The sequence below is a fragment of the Phaseolus vulgaris genome, chromosome 7 (assembly GCF_000499845.2).
Source record: "Phaseolus vulgaris cultivar G19833 chromosome 7, P. vulgaris v2.0, whole genome shotgun sequence".
In the NCBI taxonomy this organism is placed as follows: Eukaryota; Viridiplantae; Streptophyta; class Magnoliopsida; order Fabales; family Fabaceae; genus Phaseolus; species Phaseolus vulgaris.
The window spans coordinates 21,112,323-21,128,848 of record NC_023753.2 but is presented as its reverse complement, the minus strand read 5'-3'; the positions used below and the strand labels follow the sequence as shown (position 1 = coordinate 21,128,848).

Genomic DNA, 16,526 nt, shown 5'->3' with positions numbered 1-16,526 from the left:
ATCATATTTTCTTAAAGAAATGTTGTTTCCAATATTAAAACAAATAACTGCTAATTACAATTTACGTCGGAGGTTGAAGTGCTTCAAAATTAATATTCTACTAAGAAATATTTTATTTACTTGATATACAAGAAATTTATACAATAACGATCAAAAGAACTCTCCGTCTCTATTGCAACAATTCAAACAATGCAAGGGACGAACACTTTCAAAAAGAAGAACGTGATTTTTCATGAAGTGAATAGAAGAAGTCAAATAAAACAAACTGAGCATACTGCCTTCCCTATCACTGAAAAGGGAATATACTTACATAGAATTTATACGAGGGTTTCATGAAGTGCACTATTTTTTCTACAATATACACTTGAGTCTATATCACGGTCCATCCAAGTTTATAGTTTTTTCTTGGATTCTTTCTGGCTGTCATTGGTTCGAAGTCTCAGGCTTTAGCATTTCTTGGTCTGTAATTGGCAAAAGTACAAGGTGATCTTCATACCTCCATCCAGAGTCAGGAAATTTGAATTGGTGAAAGAATGGGTGCAACTTGTCAACCTGGTCCAATTCTCGTGTCCTTCAAGCAATCAACTGAGCTCTGCAAGCTTGATTAAGCAAGGTATAATTTGCAGAGAGGATATATCTAGTCATGATCATAATCATCTACTTCAAGAACACTTGAGAGTGCTAACATCCACGCCTGCAAACCGTTGGAAGCACCCTTTTTCGCTAACACTTCTAATTTGCCAACAGACTGCCTTGATACTCCATATCTCAGCAAAAGATTTCCAAGCGATCTAAAACTACAATTATCAACAGGAACGGAACCTCTCAACATTTCCTTAAAAGTCTCCATTGCTTCCCTGGGTCTGCCAGCAATAGCATATAGGTTAAGCACATTGTTATAACTTAAATCTGTCAAGTGTCCCAATTTTCTTATCTGCTTTGCAATTTGAATGGCTTCATCAAACATCTCAATTCTCTTATATAAACACAGCATCATCGCAAACGTAAACTCATTTGCAGCTCCATTTTCCCTTAATGTCTCAAATATATTGTTTGCTTGATCAACCATTGATCGCTTAACATAAAGATCAATCATACAGTTTGAAGAATATACAGTGGGAGATTCTTCTGATAATTTAAGCAACTTGTATGCTTCTTCTGCCTTTTCCAGGTTGTCAACTTTTGCATACAATTTGATCAGAGAATTATATATAACTGTATTCCCTGGCAAGCCAGCTTTGTTCATTTCATCAACATAACTGATGGCTTCTTTAACCCTTCCAACGTCAGAGAAAGCATTGATCAATATGCCATAAACAATAACATCAGGCTGCACACCATGCTTAATCATTTCCCTGTATAAATCATGAGCCATTTCCAACAGGCCTAATTTTACAAAGCTAGAAATCACTGCACAGTATGGGATGCAATCACTTACTAGCCCTGCCTCCTGCATTTTTTTCAGATAAGTTTTGGCAATATGTGGCTGGTCAGCAGTGACCAAAATTTGTATGAGACAAGTATAGCTGCATCTGTCTGCAACTATACCATGTTTCTCCATACTATCAAACAATTGACATGCCTTCTCATAGCATTTCCCTACGCCATAAGCTTTAATCATCACATTGTACTCAAGGACACCGACATTCTTCCGTTCTTGGCACAAAATGAAGACTTTCTCAGCTTCCAAAGTATGCCCATGTTCCCCATATGCATCAATGTTGGAAGCATAGCACTCAGATGTCATATTTCCAGTTAGATGAAACCTGAGAAACCATAACAAGGACCTGTCGAGCATTCCTGCTTCTATGTACATCCTAGTCAACGCAGACTGGGTATATTGGTCAACTTCAAGACCCCGCTCATCCATCTCTTTTACAAGCTCTTCTGCTTCATGAACCATTTTCCTTATCGAATATGCATACAAGAGAGTACGGTAACTCACAAGATCAGGCTCGAGGCAGGCCTCCTTCATTGTTTCAAAATACTTCGTTGCCATACCTATATCATTATTCTTAGCATAAAGAGAGATCAGAATATTATACGTTCTTGTGTTAGGAGAGCATCGTAGCTCTTCCATTTTCTGGACAAGCGAACTCACTTCCTCTAATTGTCCATGGTTTCCACAAATGTGAATCATCGTATTGAACGTCACTGTAGTTGGTGCCACACCTCGTTTAAGCATCTCCATGAAAGTCTCAGATGCCTCTTTAAGTTGACCAGCCTTTCCATACGTATCAATCAAGGTATTATAAGTATGCGAGCTGAATGAAACATTAGCACACGCCACCCTCTCATCCAATTCCCGAGTATCCACCACTTCATCATTGCTTCTCAAAGGTTTCCTTTTGCTCCTCAAAGGTTTACCCGAAGACCACTTTTTGAAAAACTCCTCGGCTTTGTGAAATTCTCCTGCTTTCTTGTATAACTGAACAACAATCACCATAGTGACCTCATCAGGCTCCACCCCATTTTCCAACATCATGTCAAGCCAAAAATGCGCCTCCTCTCTGCGCCCTCCTTTGCTGTAGACGTCGATCAAAGTTCCATAAGTGGAACTGGTGGCAGCAATGCCTCTGGCATTCATCTCATTCCACAAACTCTCTACGCGTCCCCACTGGCGTGCCCTGCCAAGGCTCTTCAGCATGATGTTGTAATGAATCACGTTCAATTCGTGACCTTTCTGGTTAAACCACTCAAAAATCTCCAAAGCTCTATCCCACCTCAACTGCTCCTTCAAAATAATGCTCCTCTCCTTGTTATTAAGCTTGTCTTCCCACGGCCCAAGAGCCTCATCCACGTCGATGACCGCATCCAAGGCTTCTAAAATCGCCGGAATGCATCCACCGTAAGAGACGCTTTTAGTCGAACACTTGGTGTGCGACTTCTCCAGTTTGCTCTTTCTGGGAACACCCTCTTCCGAATTCTGCACTGGACCGCGTTTCTTTAACTTGATCTCTGGCTTAACCGTGCCGGTTCCATTATGAAGAGGGAGCCTCTGTTTTTTGCTTGTGGGGGTAACTTGCTCGGGCTTCTCCAACAGAAGAACCGCGTTTGCGTTTGAGAGGAGAGGTGTGTGGATGTACAATAGCTGCAGCTTCAGCAACATTGCTACGAGCAGAAAGAAGGAGACTTCAGTGTTTGTTCAGCGCAAAACACAACATGAGATATCCAAGTTTCAAAATTGCCGATTTTCGTTTTTCAGTTTCAGAAAGGACTGTGTAGTGTACTATGTACCACTTTTGCTTTACATTCTGTCGGAGCCATTGGATATTTCTGGTTCTTCCATCTTTTCTTCTTTTCAATTATAAAAATTTCATTTTTAATATTTTTAAATTATAATATAATATAAACATTTTTTTTTGTTTTAATTGTTTTTTTCCTTTTAACTCAAAACAAGATCATGAATAAATGCAGGTTATCAAAATATAGTAATTTTTCATCCACTATTTATATGGTGACATATGATTATTATTTGAACAATAGTATTGTGTTTAACTCGAAAAATACATAAAGTTTTGTTTTTACTATGCAAAGCCTTCAGTATTAAAATAGCAAAACCATAGTGCTAGTACTACAAGTGGATTTTGTTTGTTTACTTTTAACAAACCAAAACAAATTTTCGATGCTTTAAAAAAATCTACAAAAAAGCTGTGGATTAATAATTTTTTAAATAATTTAAAAAGAATTTAAATTACACAACCTTATATTATATATAATATAAAAATAATTAACCGCTGTAACAAGTGATGATGGATCCAAAGTTAATTTGACAGGGTTAATTTAAAGCATCATCATCGATGATCCTATTTGGTGAAAATAAGAGTGAGGAAAAGCAGAAGCACAGTGATTATTATTCATCGTCTTCTCTTTACACTGCGCCGTTCTTCTCTCTCCTCTCTACATCGCCGATTCTCGTGAAGTCTTCTTCAATCAACCCAATGCGGAGTATAGCTTATTTTCCAATCACCACTCGCTCGCGAACTCCGTGTTTCTGCTTCTGATTCTGGATTTTTTTTGTTTGGCTGCAGATTAATCTTCTGAACAGTACGCGCAATCGGAGTTTGAAACGATGTCGTCGGGGCAAGTGGTTAAGCGTGTCAAATACAAAGCCACCGTCAAAGACCCTGGCACCTCCGGCGTCCTCAAATTGGTGCATTGCCATTCTCAATTTGTTCGATATTTTTGTGAAATCTCCTTTTCGCGCTGAGATTTTTATGGAATTTCCTTCTCTCTCTCTGCAGACTCAAGAAAAGTTCGTTTTCAAGCCTAATGATCCTACCTCCAACAACAAGCTCGATGTGGAGTTCAGATTTATAAAGAGTATTTTTGACTTTTTGTTTTCGTATTTTCTTTCCTTAAACTGGTTGTGAAGTTTGATATGAACTCTTATTGAATTTTCTGGAAGTTATTGACCTCTGAAAGTTATTGACCTCACAATCTCAGTGTTTTCATTGTTATCGCATATGCATTACTTTTGATTGTCATGTTTTTGTTTGCTCTGGTGGAAAAATATTTAGGTCATAAACACACTAAAGAGGGATCAGGCAAACCGCCATGGCTTAACCTTACCCATGCACAGGTTGTTCTTTTGTTACTTTTAATCTTGTTGCTCTTGTCTACATTTGTTCTGCTATTTATGCTGCTGAGCTGGCTCCATTTATTTTTCTTCTTTTACTTTTGAATGCTGCTGCTCAATTTGAATTTTCAATGCCTTTGGTTCACTTGGTAATACTACACTTGACATGCTTATGCCTCTTCCTTTTATATGAATTTTTATTATATTACAATTTGATGTTTCAGGGAAGTTACATATTCGAGTTAGACAGTTTTGCAGATCTTCATGTTTGTCGGGAATTGGTGGGTAAGTAACATACTTTGGCTACTGCCAAACCGAACCGAGACATGGTTTTGTTATTTCTAAATCTTATCCTCAGGGCTTCTTTAACTTGCTTTTGTTACTCTTGAGTTTTCACATCATGTAGCTTATCATGAAGACCTGCTATGGTGTGTACTTGTTTCATCATGGGCTTAAGTCCCAGAGTAACCTAACAAAGTTAGAGTTTATTTTTATTGGTTATTATCAATTAAGCATGTTAAGCCTGTAAAAGATTGTAATTAAAATATGATTTCAGATGCATGTCATTAAATATTTATTTCCCTTGACTATACATATGCCAGACAAGAAAATTATGCATTTTTTTTCTTCTAGAATTTAGGTGTGCTTAGGAGGTTCTGCATTGTTGTTATTTTTCTTTTATTCCCTTTCTTTGTGCCATATTCTGTATTTTTTATTTTCAGTTGTTTCGTATAACTTTTCCTATAATGATGTTTTATCGGTTTGATCAGGTATTGCCCTTAGCAAGCATGTGCAAGGAGAAGCTACGAAAGTTATTTCTGAGGAACAGCTGAGCTCTGCTGAAATGACGCTTAGGATAAAGCTATTGCAGGAAGATAGGTATTTGGTTTGTAGTAAATACATGTGATTGTATGCAATTATAAATTTGTACTTGTAGCACTAATAGTTAAAAGTTTCACAAGTGGTAAATTGTGATGTGAGGTTATTGAAATGTCTGATAGTAATGATTGGTAAATTTTGCTCACATGTGGTTAAGAGTAAATGAGTTAATGCACGATTATAAATCTGTACTTATGACACTAGTGGTTAAATATGTCTTACACAAGTGGTTAAGAATGTAATGAGGCTATTGAACTGTCTAATGGTGATTAAATATGCCTCAATAGTGATTAAGAGTAAATGAATGAGGGGTTACAGGTATAAATATGTACTTATGCACTAATGGTTATTATGTCTCACAAGTTGTTAACATTGCCCGAGGTTATTGAAATATCTCATGGTGGATGCTGGGTGTGGGACAATTATAATTTTTCAAAAGAAAGAATTGTTTATCCGTGATCTTGTTCTATTACGATTCAATTTCTTTTGCAACTAAGACCATTTAGACATGGTCTCTTTGGTATTGTGTTGTTACTTTAAATTTGTCCATTTATAGTTGTTCTTGCTCAAATGCCATGCTGTATGATTACTTAGGAATTCAATCTGTTCATACTTTTCAATATTATTTTTTATCTAGTCTAGAAGTTATCTTAGTTTCAGATATTCCTCACTTCCTTCAATGTTACTGATTTTGTTAAAGTTCAACTTTTTCAGCAAGTTGCAGAGACTTCATAAGGAACTTGTAGCTAGTGGTAAGCTTACAGAATCAGAATTTTGGGCTACTAAGAAGGTAAAGACATTCCAAATATCAATTGAGTTTCAAACTCTAGTGAGGCCATCATATGTTGTTGATGATAGGTTTCTGGTTGATATTATAATGATTTAAAGAATTTTTAGGAAAGAAAAGTACTGTGTAAAGTATTTTTTGCAAATAAAATAGTGTGAATATACGGTCTTCAAAAGGGATTTCACAAATAGAAATTTAAACGCATCATGCAGTCTATTGACTTTTTTCTACTTTTGTTTTCATATGGAATATATCTTATTCTTAGCCTTCAATTTTCTTGTGACTTTCTTCTCTTCATCTCAATGAATTTCTTCTTTTTATATTAAATATGTTCTACAGAAATTGCTGGATCAAGATGAAAGCAGAAAGTTAAAACAAAGGATTGGTTTTAAAAATTCTTTGATCTTTGACACAAAGCCTATGAGTGATGGACGGGTATGATACCACTTCTCCTCTGCATTGGTTCTCTGTCTTTATGAGTACACTTACTTGGATGTCATCATGAGAACATTGCAGCTCAATAACCTCAAATTCCAAATTGCATTTTGTTAATAAAAAAATCTTACTCCTTTCTTATAGTGTGAAAAACTCATCTTTTGGAAGCTTTTAAATGTCTAACAATACTATGATAATTGTGCATTGAACTTCACAAATGCAGTTAATTTTGCATATGAAAACAGCTTTAAAAAAAGTAACCAATAATTTGTTTTGGTAATTTATGAAAACTTGAATCTAGTAATTTCTTTTGTGGGAGAACGTGTTAGCTCTGTTTTTTATGAGCAAAACCCATGTTATGTCTATTACCCTCATTTCTTGCTGCACTTAAAAAAATGTTGGCTGAATTTTTCATGATAGAATTTAATTAACTATCTTTCATGCTTGGTTTGTTACTTCTAATGGGTTAAAGTCTTTTTAGTGAATAATGAGAATTTTCCAAATCTAATACTGATTGTATTATACAAACTTCAATCTTCACACTCCCAATGATGTTGTTATACATTCATCATCTTTTATTTTATCATATGAGTGAATAATGACTAATCGCATTTATGCAACAAGAACATAGCAGATCTTAGTTATGTACTAGTGATGGACTTGTAAGTCACTAAAAGCAGGATGTCATTGCCATCCAACATTTTTGTATCTGACTTTCATGAATAACTTGTATAAGAAGCAGAGGGTGGATCTAAATTTTCAGATTTATTTATGAGATTTACATTGATGAATTTAACAATTATGGACTTGCTCTCATAAAAGGAAATTGTTTTCAAATAAATGTTGAAGAAACATGTCAAATGTGTTCTTATTTTACATTTTCAAAATCTCCTATTGTTTTCTTAATTCTAAAAACTGAGAACAGAAAACATTTAATTTTGGCTTTTAAGAGTTTAAAAATTATTTGAAAATTTGTAATGAAATGTGGGTCCTAAATTGGATTTTGAATATTAAAATTAATAGCCAAGCAAGTCCTGTAACTTTCTTTTTGTCATATCTATAACAATTAGTACAAACTCAACAAGATAGTTTAATATATATAGCCAACCCCGATCTAGTGAGGTAAGGCTTCTTTACTGTTACTGAGTTTTTATGTAGAGTTTGTAAATTTTAAATCCATGTTTATGATCTTTAAACAGTTTCTGATTTTTTTTGGCTTCTAATGCATGGATATAATTTTAAACGAGTTATTTTCCATTATTCTTCTTTTTCAGATAAACCAGGTTAAATTTCAGTTGACACCAGAGATTAAATATCAGGCATGCTTCTTACTCTGGCTAATTAAATTTTAAGCTAAATGTATTTATTTAGACTTTTATGCACTGCCCGAACTGAGGGCATGGTGGGTATATATTGACCATCATTTAGACAACTTATGCAAGGAATTTTAACTTGATGATGACAACCATTAATTGAATGCAAATTACAATCACCTTTTCATGTGCATAATACTATATGCAATTATTTGTAGCACACTTTTTTAGTTTTCTCATCTTTTTGTTTGTTTTCTTGCACTTTCATGTGCATGCAATAGTTCATCATATTGATACCAAATGAAAGTGATATGATATGACAATTAGTTTTACTTAAGAAAAGGAAGTGGTGGTTCCATTAAGCCTCTAGCACTGAGCTTCCTTCCATGTGGTCAGGTAAGACTTAGTTGTTGTTGATGATGTCAAGTGAATGAATAGGGTGATAACTTTCTATTTTTGGACCAGTTGGTCTAGTTGGTAGTAAAGACCAGACTCATCTCATGAGGACATAGTTCAAGTCCTGTTGTCGAAGCGAGGACCTTGTTGGTGGATAATGTGTAAGTACCTCTATAAGTACTCATAGAGCTTGGAGGCTTGTCTTGGCCTTGGGGAACTCCTGAGAGCTAACTTGTCTAATTTTTTGTGAAACAAAACTTTTACTCTTTTTTTTTATCATTTTTTAATATTAAGAAGTAGATTTTAAGCTTAATTCAACTTTATAAAACGAGTTCATAAGATGAGGTTTGCACCCACTTATATATTATGAAATGTCCTTATCTCTAGTCAGTGTGAGATCTCCAACATATAAGCACAACAAACTTTGTTAGGTTAGGCTTTAAATGGTTTTGATACCATAATAAGAAGTGAACTTTAAGTTTAGCTCAACCTTACAAACAAGCTCATAAGATGGAGTTTGCACACACTTATATATTAATAAATGTCTTTATCGGTTTAATTGATGTGAGCTTTCTAATTAATAAATGTCTCAACCAAAGGCTACAATTCAAATTAGAAGATGAAAGTAACTTACAAGATTAGTCACCACCACACTAACTAATGCTTCAAAAGGATTTTTGAAGTTTGGTTTTGGAAGTTCAAAGAGGGTGGTTTTGAGCTCACTTATAGTTTATTTAGAATTTAAACTGTTCATTTTTAATGTGGTGTCTCTCTTTTCATTTTGATCTTATGAGTTGGAACTAGTATTTGGTTTATCTCGTGTGTGTTTCCTTTTCCTTCTTTCTTTGTATGTGGCTTCTTTAGCATGGTTTTGTTAGAATATCTTGCCATATTTTAGATATATTACGGAATCAATTTGTTTGCTATTGGACCAAGCAACCTTGTGAGTTGTGGGGGTTACCACTTAGGATTCTTATTGCATTAGTGGGCTTATAATAGGTTTATTTCTCTACTACAGATTATGCAGCTTTATTATATGTTTCAGCCACATTTGGTTCCGTAGTATTTGTCTGTTTTTTAGTTGGGAGGGTTTGATTATGCTTGTATTTCATTCATTATTTCAAATATTTATTTCTTATTTAAGTGAAAATTTTTGAATGTTTACTATCCTTATTTTGTTTTGCATTTTTTTTTTCCAGATTTTTACCCTCAAACCTGCTGTCCACCAGGCATTCCTCAATTTTGTACCTAGTAAAGTATGTTGAAAATCTTTGCAGTGTTTGTTATTATCTTTTGTAATAGTTTGTGTGAAATATCAAGCACTTTGCTTACTAAATTTTGTCTTTTTTCCCCATGGTCTCCAAATTCAAGATGAACGAGGTAGATTTCTGGAATAAATACTTCAAAGCTGAGTATCTTCATAGCACCAAAAATGCGGTTGCAGCAGCTGCTGAGGCTGCTGAAGATGAGGATCTTGCTGTCTTTTTGAAAGATGATGAGATATTAGAAATTGAAGCTCGAAAGAAGGTCTTCGTCATCTTTCTCTTTAGTTTTTATTCTCATTGAAGATCTTTTGGCTGCATTGTCTTAATATGTCTTTTTGCAGGTTCGACGTGTTGATCCAACTTTAGATATGGAAGCAGACCAAGGAGATGATTACACACATCTTCCTGTATGGTGAATGAAACAGTTCCTCAATCTCCTTTAGAGTTCTTTCACAATGTGTTTTTTCACATTTTATGCAAGTTCACCCCTTCTAAAGTAAATTTTCAGTTGCAATAAAAAATATTAAAATGCCAACAAATAACATAATACTTTAAAATTTCAACTCCATAATAAACTAAAATTGCAAGCTTCAACCTTAAGTAACAAAGTGTGTGTACATTACTACTACACCAAGTTATGCTAAATTCATACAAAACACAAGTTCTTAAAATGCTAGCATTTAAAAAGCTAATAAATGTCTGATGTTTTCAAATCTAGATGTCCAATCCTTTGATAGCATAAGATCAATTTTGTGATTTTTAGGTTCATACAAAAAGAAGGAATCGTTTACATAAGAGATGAATGACTTATTTTACATGATATACAATTCAAAGTTGAAAAATAGACAAATAAGAAAAATTGATGCTATGATGTTTGATTAGGAATGGATAACATAAGAGGACATAATGTTGATGAAGAGAATGTTGAGGTTGAACAGCCTTAGGGTGAAGACAATGGTAGCAACAACATTGAATCTGTTGGATTGGAGGAAGTTCAAGTAATCCAACTCTTGATGAATTTGATCTTCATAATTTGGTTTTGGATGCCAATTTTGATTATGCACATTTTTCATCTAAGAATGAGCTCAATAGAGATGGTGATTTTGGAGATGATGTTATTGGACATGGAGATTTGAAGACATTAGTCCTTTTTTGGTTTTCTAAATGCTATCATTTTAGAACTTATGTTTTGAACTATTTATGCATGATTTGGTGTAGTTTGATCTTGTTTAGTAGTAATGTACTTGAAGATTTTGTTATGCTGTAGTTTGCTATTTTGCTTTACAAAGTTGAAATGTTTAATTATTATGTTATTTAATTTTTTATATTATGTAAAAGTCTGACTTACTAGGAGAGCTATGGAGTCTCCACAAGTTTACAAAAGCTTTCAAGTTTTGATGTCTATATATATATTCAAATTCCATACCTTGTGCTGCTAATCGTTTAGTAGTTAATATGATTCAAATGTTCTGTTATCTATTTATGCGGCTGGTTCAGAAGTGCTAGATTTGCGTTGAATTTCTGTATGTTGACCTTTTTGCTCTATTTGATGAGAAGGATCATGGGATATTCCAATGTTCTGTTATCTATTTATGCGGCTGGTTCAGAAGTGCTAGATTTGTGTTGAATTTCTGTATGTTGACCTTTGTCTCTATTTGATGAGAAGGATCATGGGATATTCCGAGATGGTAGCAAAGAAATATCTGAAGCCCAAAATTCTCTGTATAAGAGAACGTTGTTGCAAGATCTTAATAGACAAGGTGCAGTTGTTCTTGAAGGGAAAACTTTAGGTAATTTCCTCTATTCAAATTGATTTTTTCAGTATCTACCAAAAATATTTTTGTTTCATAATTTTATTCTTAAATCTGTTCACATATTGGCTATATATTTTGTCTCTTCCCGTATCATCGTAATATAAGTTCCCTAAATTTTATTGTCTAATATAATATGCATCTGTAATCAGACAATAATGGTCTTCAGTAGTAAATTTGTAAGATTGACAGATACTAATAATGCATGTCATAATTAGATTATTTCCTTGTGATTAATTTGCTTTACTCCTGTAGCCATATTGAAGTTGACTTTTAATTATTTGTTCGCTGGAAAGAGCTTATATACCAAAGTGAGGGGGGTGAGACTTCCTCACACGTGTTTGTATTATGATATTATCACTTCTATGCTATTTGTTTCACTTAAAATTCGTTTGATGACATTTTAGAGGTTGTGAAGAATTCTGATTTACAAACTCGAAAAGCTCAGCTTTTAAGAAACTTAAATTTGTTTTCTGTTCTCATTTATATTCAGAATTTTTATTGTCATTAAGTGTTACCTTGATCAAGAGTGTAAGACACATTTTAAAACCTTTTTCCTGAAATCAATTGAAACCTTGGAGTGTAAAATGCATTCCCATCTGGATAGCTTCAACTTAGTTATGGCCATATGGTCTGATCTGATGAGTCAAATTTCAAAATATAAATGTAGATATGGAGATGGAAAACCCGAGAACCGTAGCCGAAATTCTTGCTCGGAGAAAACAGGGTTAGTGTGGCTGACTTTTTTCTTTTCCTTTTCCCTTCCGTTCACATGGAGCAAATTCTTATTTCGTTCTTCTATACAGAATCTGATGAGGTTGTAGGTGACGAGGAGAGACGAAACAGAATTTCAAAGATGACCCCAATTGAAGATCTTCAGTCACAAGATGATCATCGTTATGCACCACTCTGTATCAAGGTTCAACTTTTTCTCAAGAATTAGATGAACCATATTTATTACAGTAATATATTTATATTGAATAACTTGATTTATAAAATGTGTGCCATTGGGCCATGGTCTGGAAGTATTATTTAAATCTCTTAAAAGAGCAACCATTGAATAACTTTTGTACTTGCAATGTAATAATTACTTTTTCAGAACAACTTTCTTTAGTTGACTTATTGTCATTTACCTATGGACATATAAGAGAAAACACCATAAAAAATTTACTAATTAATAATTAATGTTGTTTTGTGATAAAATATCTGTAAGTGTTATGACTAATGTATTTATTTCATAATCAGGATCCTCGTGACTATTTTGATTTCCAACAAGCTAATGCAGTAAAAACTTTAGATGATTCCCAACCTGGAATGGAGCAAATGATGTGCAGTTTGGGTTCTGAGGAAGCCTATGGTTCTTTGAGGGCATCCATATCGAAAATCCAAACTACTGGATTAAGGGATCCCCTCTTTAGTCCAGAGGTCGCTCTTAAGGTAATATATATTTGTGTCACAATTCTATATTTGAAAAGAATGCCACTTTTCAATAATTGACAGGTGTATACCGTTAATCTCTCAATATTTTGCGAAGAAACATTTGTTTTGTTTTGTTTTGTTCTGTTCTTTTTCATTTCTTTTGTAATACTAATAACAAATATTCTTTCCTGTTGAAAATGAAAGCAAATTATTTTTTTCAGGTCCTTCACGGATTGACTAAAAATATCTCAAGCTCCAAATATCATCTTGGGAAAACTTCTCAAGAGAGTGTCCTTGATATATTGCCCAATACTACCAAGGAGAAACTACTAGATGTGAGTCATCCACAATTGTTTCTGAGGTCTTTGAGAAGGAAAACAAAAAAGAACGGATAGAAAGAAAAGAAAAAAAGAGCTGGGGATAATCTTTTGGATATTTGTGTTGAGATATAGCATTTGTTGCATTTATTTTGAATCTGTAGTTTGACTTTTCATAATTTTTGTATTTTCTTTTGGGGTAGTTCTTGAATGTTTGTATTTATACTTTTGTCATACATCAACTTTCTTTCCAGCATTGGGTGTGCAGTCAGGAATTGCTTCGGCACTATTGGTCTTCATATCCAGTTACAACACAAAACCTTGTTAATAAGGTAAATGTTGAGCTTTTGTGATTTAAAAAAATCTTTCAATGCTGATTCCTATGCATGACCTATCTAAATATCACACCAATTGAATAAGTCTGGGATGCGGATTTCCTTGCAATTATTTCTTGAGCTCATATATAATTTGCTTTAGTTGTGGATCTTCATCATGTGTTTTTCCTCTATCTCTTTTCTTGTTGCAATTTAAAGAGCAGTATGTTCACTTCATATTAATAAATTGTTATGGTTTACATTGCAAAAGTTTCTATTCTAAGTCAATCAGTGAACCAGTTTGTCAAAATTTTGCTTGATTTTATATAAAGGCTTTCTTTAATTGAATATTGAGTTTGCTATTGCATCACGTGCATTTGTGAACCGTTTCCCGCTAGGTAATTGTCAGCAAACCATTTATCCTGTCTGACTTTGCTTTTAAACTGTGTGCCTATAATTCTTTTTATGACTCTAACATGTGCCTAACAAGAAAAGCCTGTTTGTGCTGAAAAAAAGAAGAAAAAGACTGTTTGTCTCAAGATTTTAGTTACTATTCAACTAATTTCTAAAGGTCTTGTAAACTTACCAAGCATCAATCTATAACTTATTTTTGTTTGAAGGCTCAAGGAAATAAGCTTGGATACCATGTAAGAAACCCGGCTGATCTGAGCAATTAATCTGTGGCATAAGTTTGATGTTTTATGATCAAAATTGCAATATAAGTAGTCTACGTCAGATAGGCAGTCGATGAGTTGAGTGTTTTTCCTTCTGTGCACCATTCGTGGTAATTGGATCACACACTCATTACAGTGTTGATATGGTTTTAGTGATGCATTGAAAAATATTTCTGAATTGCATTTTATTATAGATCTGATGTTTTGTTCACTCGTGAACTAAATGCAGACAAGAAGACTGAAAGATTCCATATCACAGATATATTCTAAACTGGAGGTACGCTTTTAGCTAAAGCCTCTTCTAGTTTTTCTCACTGCACTAACTCTTTTTCTTTTAATATGTTAATATTTTGTTACCTGCATTAATTTTATTTGTAGTAAGTAAGAACCATATATTTTTCTTTGTTGATTCTTAGGAAATAAAGGTATCTGCACAGTCAGACTTGCGGCACCAGGTTTCCCTTGTTGTCCATCCTATGCAGCAGGTGAGCACGACATACTCATTTGACCATTTTCATTTCTTTCTTCGTGATTTTCAAACTTTGATTTAACACAAACCACTTCCCACGTGATGAAATACACTTCTAAGATAAACCTTTTATATTTTGTTTCAAGAGTTATGTTTTGGTTTAAATGTGTTGAGTTCTTAACAACATGATTTAACTTGATCTTTGTCCTTCAATTTTTGTTTTTTGGTTTTCCTTATAAATTTTATAGTTCTAGAATATGGCTTCTGACCTCTGTCACCACTTAGTGAGGATGTGGCATCCAGTTTGACATGTTACTTGGCAACCATTTGGGCGTGGCATATAATGTGGCATGTTTAGTGCATGGCACGTCAGTAAGTGGTGGTAAATATATTTTAGATGTTTTAACATTTACGAAAACAGAGCAACAGAAGATCTTTTTGGAGGATTAAAACAGAATTCAGTCACATTACAGGAAGTGCTTCATGATTTTCCTTTTTTAAAATTTTCCTCTCTTGGAAGGCTTTCTGTTTTGCCAGTATAGGTGTGTTGCAGCCATAGATTGATGTTCTTGTGCAGTTCAATTTAGTGGATTGACCATGCCATTGTTTTTCATTATCTTTGTTTTTTTTCTGTAACCTTCTTGTTTATTACATCTTATGGGAGATTAAGGGATACGGATAATTTTTTACGCAGGCTCTGGATGCTGCTCTGTTACATTATGATGCTGACATTAGGAAAAGAAATGCTAGAGGCTCAAAGTCTAATGGTTATGTTTAGGAGAATGTTTTGATCTCTGTTCACTGCGAGCAACATACTATAACAATTTAGGAATGTAAATTCCATCAATTTTGCCGTGACCACAAACCCGAATGGCTATTTGTCTCTATATCATGATGAAATGAATTTCCATGAGAACTAGTCAGCAAGAGTCTTACTAGATTGTTAACATGTAACCTAGAATTACTTGTTAACAGTGTCCCTAGGCAAAGGACAGGTTAATTCACCAGTTTCCTGCTCCTCCTTCATCCACTGTCTCCCTGTACTGTACCTGCTTGACTTTAGCAGTACATACAACAAAGGATAAGTGAATAACACGGTTTAATGAATTGCTTTGTGCATTTTCAATGACCGAAATAATTTTACTGTTTTGTGCTTACAGCAATACAGTTTAGTATATTTATGCATATTGTCATGTTGATAGCTTTATATTGTCTAATAGTAATTTTCTTTTTTCTTAAAAAAAGAAATCAACTAGAACACAATGTATTCATAGCAGCATAAATGGGTGTTAAATAATTTCAAAGATTAAAATGATTGTTTATTTTAATTCTAGTTATTGGATTACTAAATGAGAATAGACTTAGCTTATCCACACTGCTGAGAAATTGGTACTAAGGTTTCACACTATTTTTGTTCACCCAAGATGTCATGAAAAGTGAAATGGTGATAAAGGTATTATTAGTTAACTTACAGTTTAGTATTTTACTCGTAATTACATTCAGAATGAATTGATATTAATTATTGTTGATATTTCTCGGCAAGTGTACCGAATTAACTGTAATATAGTACTCTTTAAAGTACGAATGTCGAACCCATAGGGAACAATTCTAATTAAGATGTTCTGTTTTAAAACTCATTAAGTATAGAAAATAATTTTGAGACTTTGTTCATAATCAAATTAAAGATTTCACAAGAACTCAAAGATTTAGGGTTTGATTCTGGATGTAACAAAACCAACTTATCAAATATAGAAAAAGATACTTGGGATTGAATTGCGTTTATCTCAATCATCTGTATTTTGAATAATACAATATATAATACTCAAAACTACTTATTCTTTATGCTTAATTTAAAGTCATTCATCTTG

The 16,526-nt window shown here is 33.8% G+C and overlaps 2 protein-coding genes across 2 annotated transcripts; one reads left to right on the top strand and one right to left on the bottom strand.

The window, feature by feature from the left end:
- Positions 1 to 79: 79 nt before the first annotated feature.
- On the bottom strand, positions 80 to 3,276 carry LOC137828664 (pentatricopeptide repeat-containing protein At3g23020-like). The gene has a single exon (XM_068635328.1). It carries the CDS (start codon positions 3,107 to 3,109, stop codon positions 638 to 640), a length of 2,472 nt encoding a protein of 823 aa, XP_068491429.1. The 5' UTR covers positions 3,110 to 3,276; the 3' UTR covers positions 80 to 637.
- Positions 3,277 to 3,771: 495 nt separating this feature from the next.
- On the top strand, positions 3,772 to 15,784 carry LOC137828415 (general transcription and DNA repair factor IIH subunit TFB1-1-like). Its single transcript, XM_068634982.1, has 21 exons — positions 3,772 to 3,948; positions 4,032 to 4,153; positions 4,245 to 4,323; positions 4,521 to 4,582; positions 4,804 to 4,864; positions 5,350 to 5,458; positions 6,173 to 6,248; positions 6,585 to 6,680; positions 7,955 to 7,999; positions 9,589 to 9,645; positions 9,761 to 9,916; positions 9,996 to 10,061; positions 11,321 to 11,444; positions 12,136 to 12,192; positions 12,272 to 12,384; positions 12,711 to 12,902; positions 13,106 to 13,219; positions 13,456 to 13,533; positions 14,419 to 14,466; positions 14,606 to 14,674; positions 15,353 to 15,784. The coding sequence occupies exons 2-21, from the start codon at positions 4,073 to 4,075 to the stop codon at positions 15,434 to 15,436; spliced, it is 1,767 nt and encodes a 588-aa protein (XP_068491083.1). The 5' UTR covers positions 3,772 to 3,948; positions 4,032 to 4,072; the 3' UTR covers positions 15,437 to 15,784.
- The last annotated feature ends 742 nt before the right edge of the window (positions 15,785 to 16,526 follow it).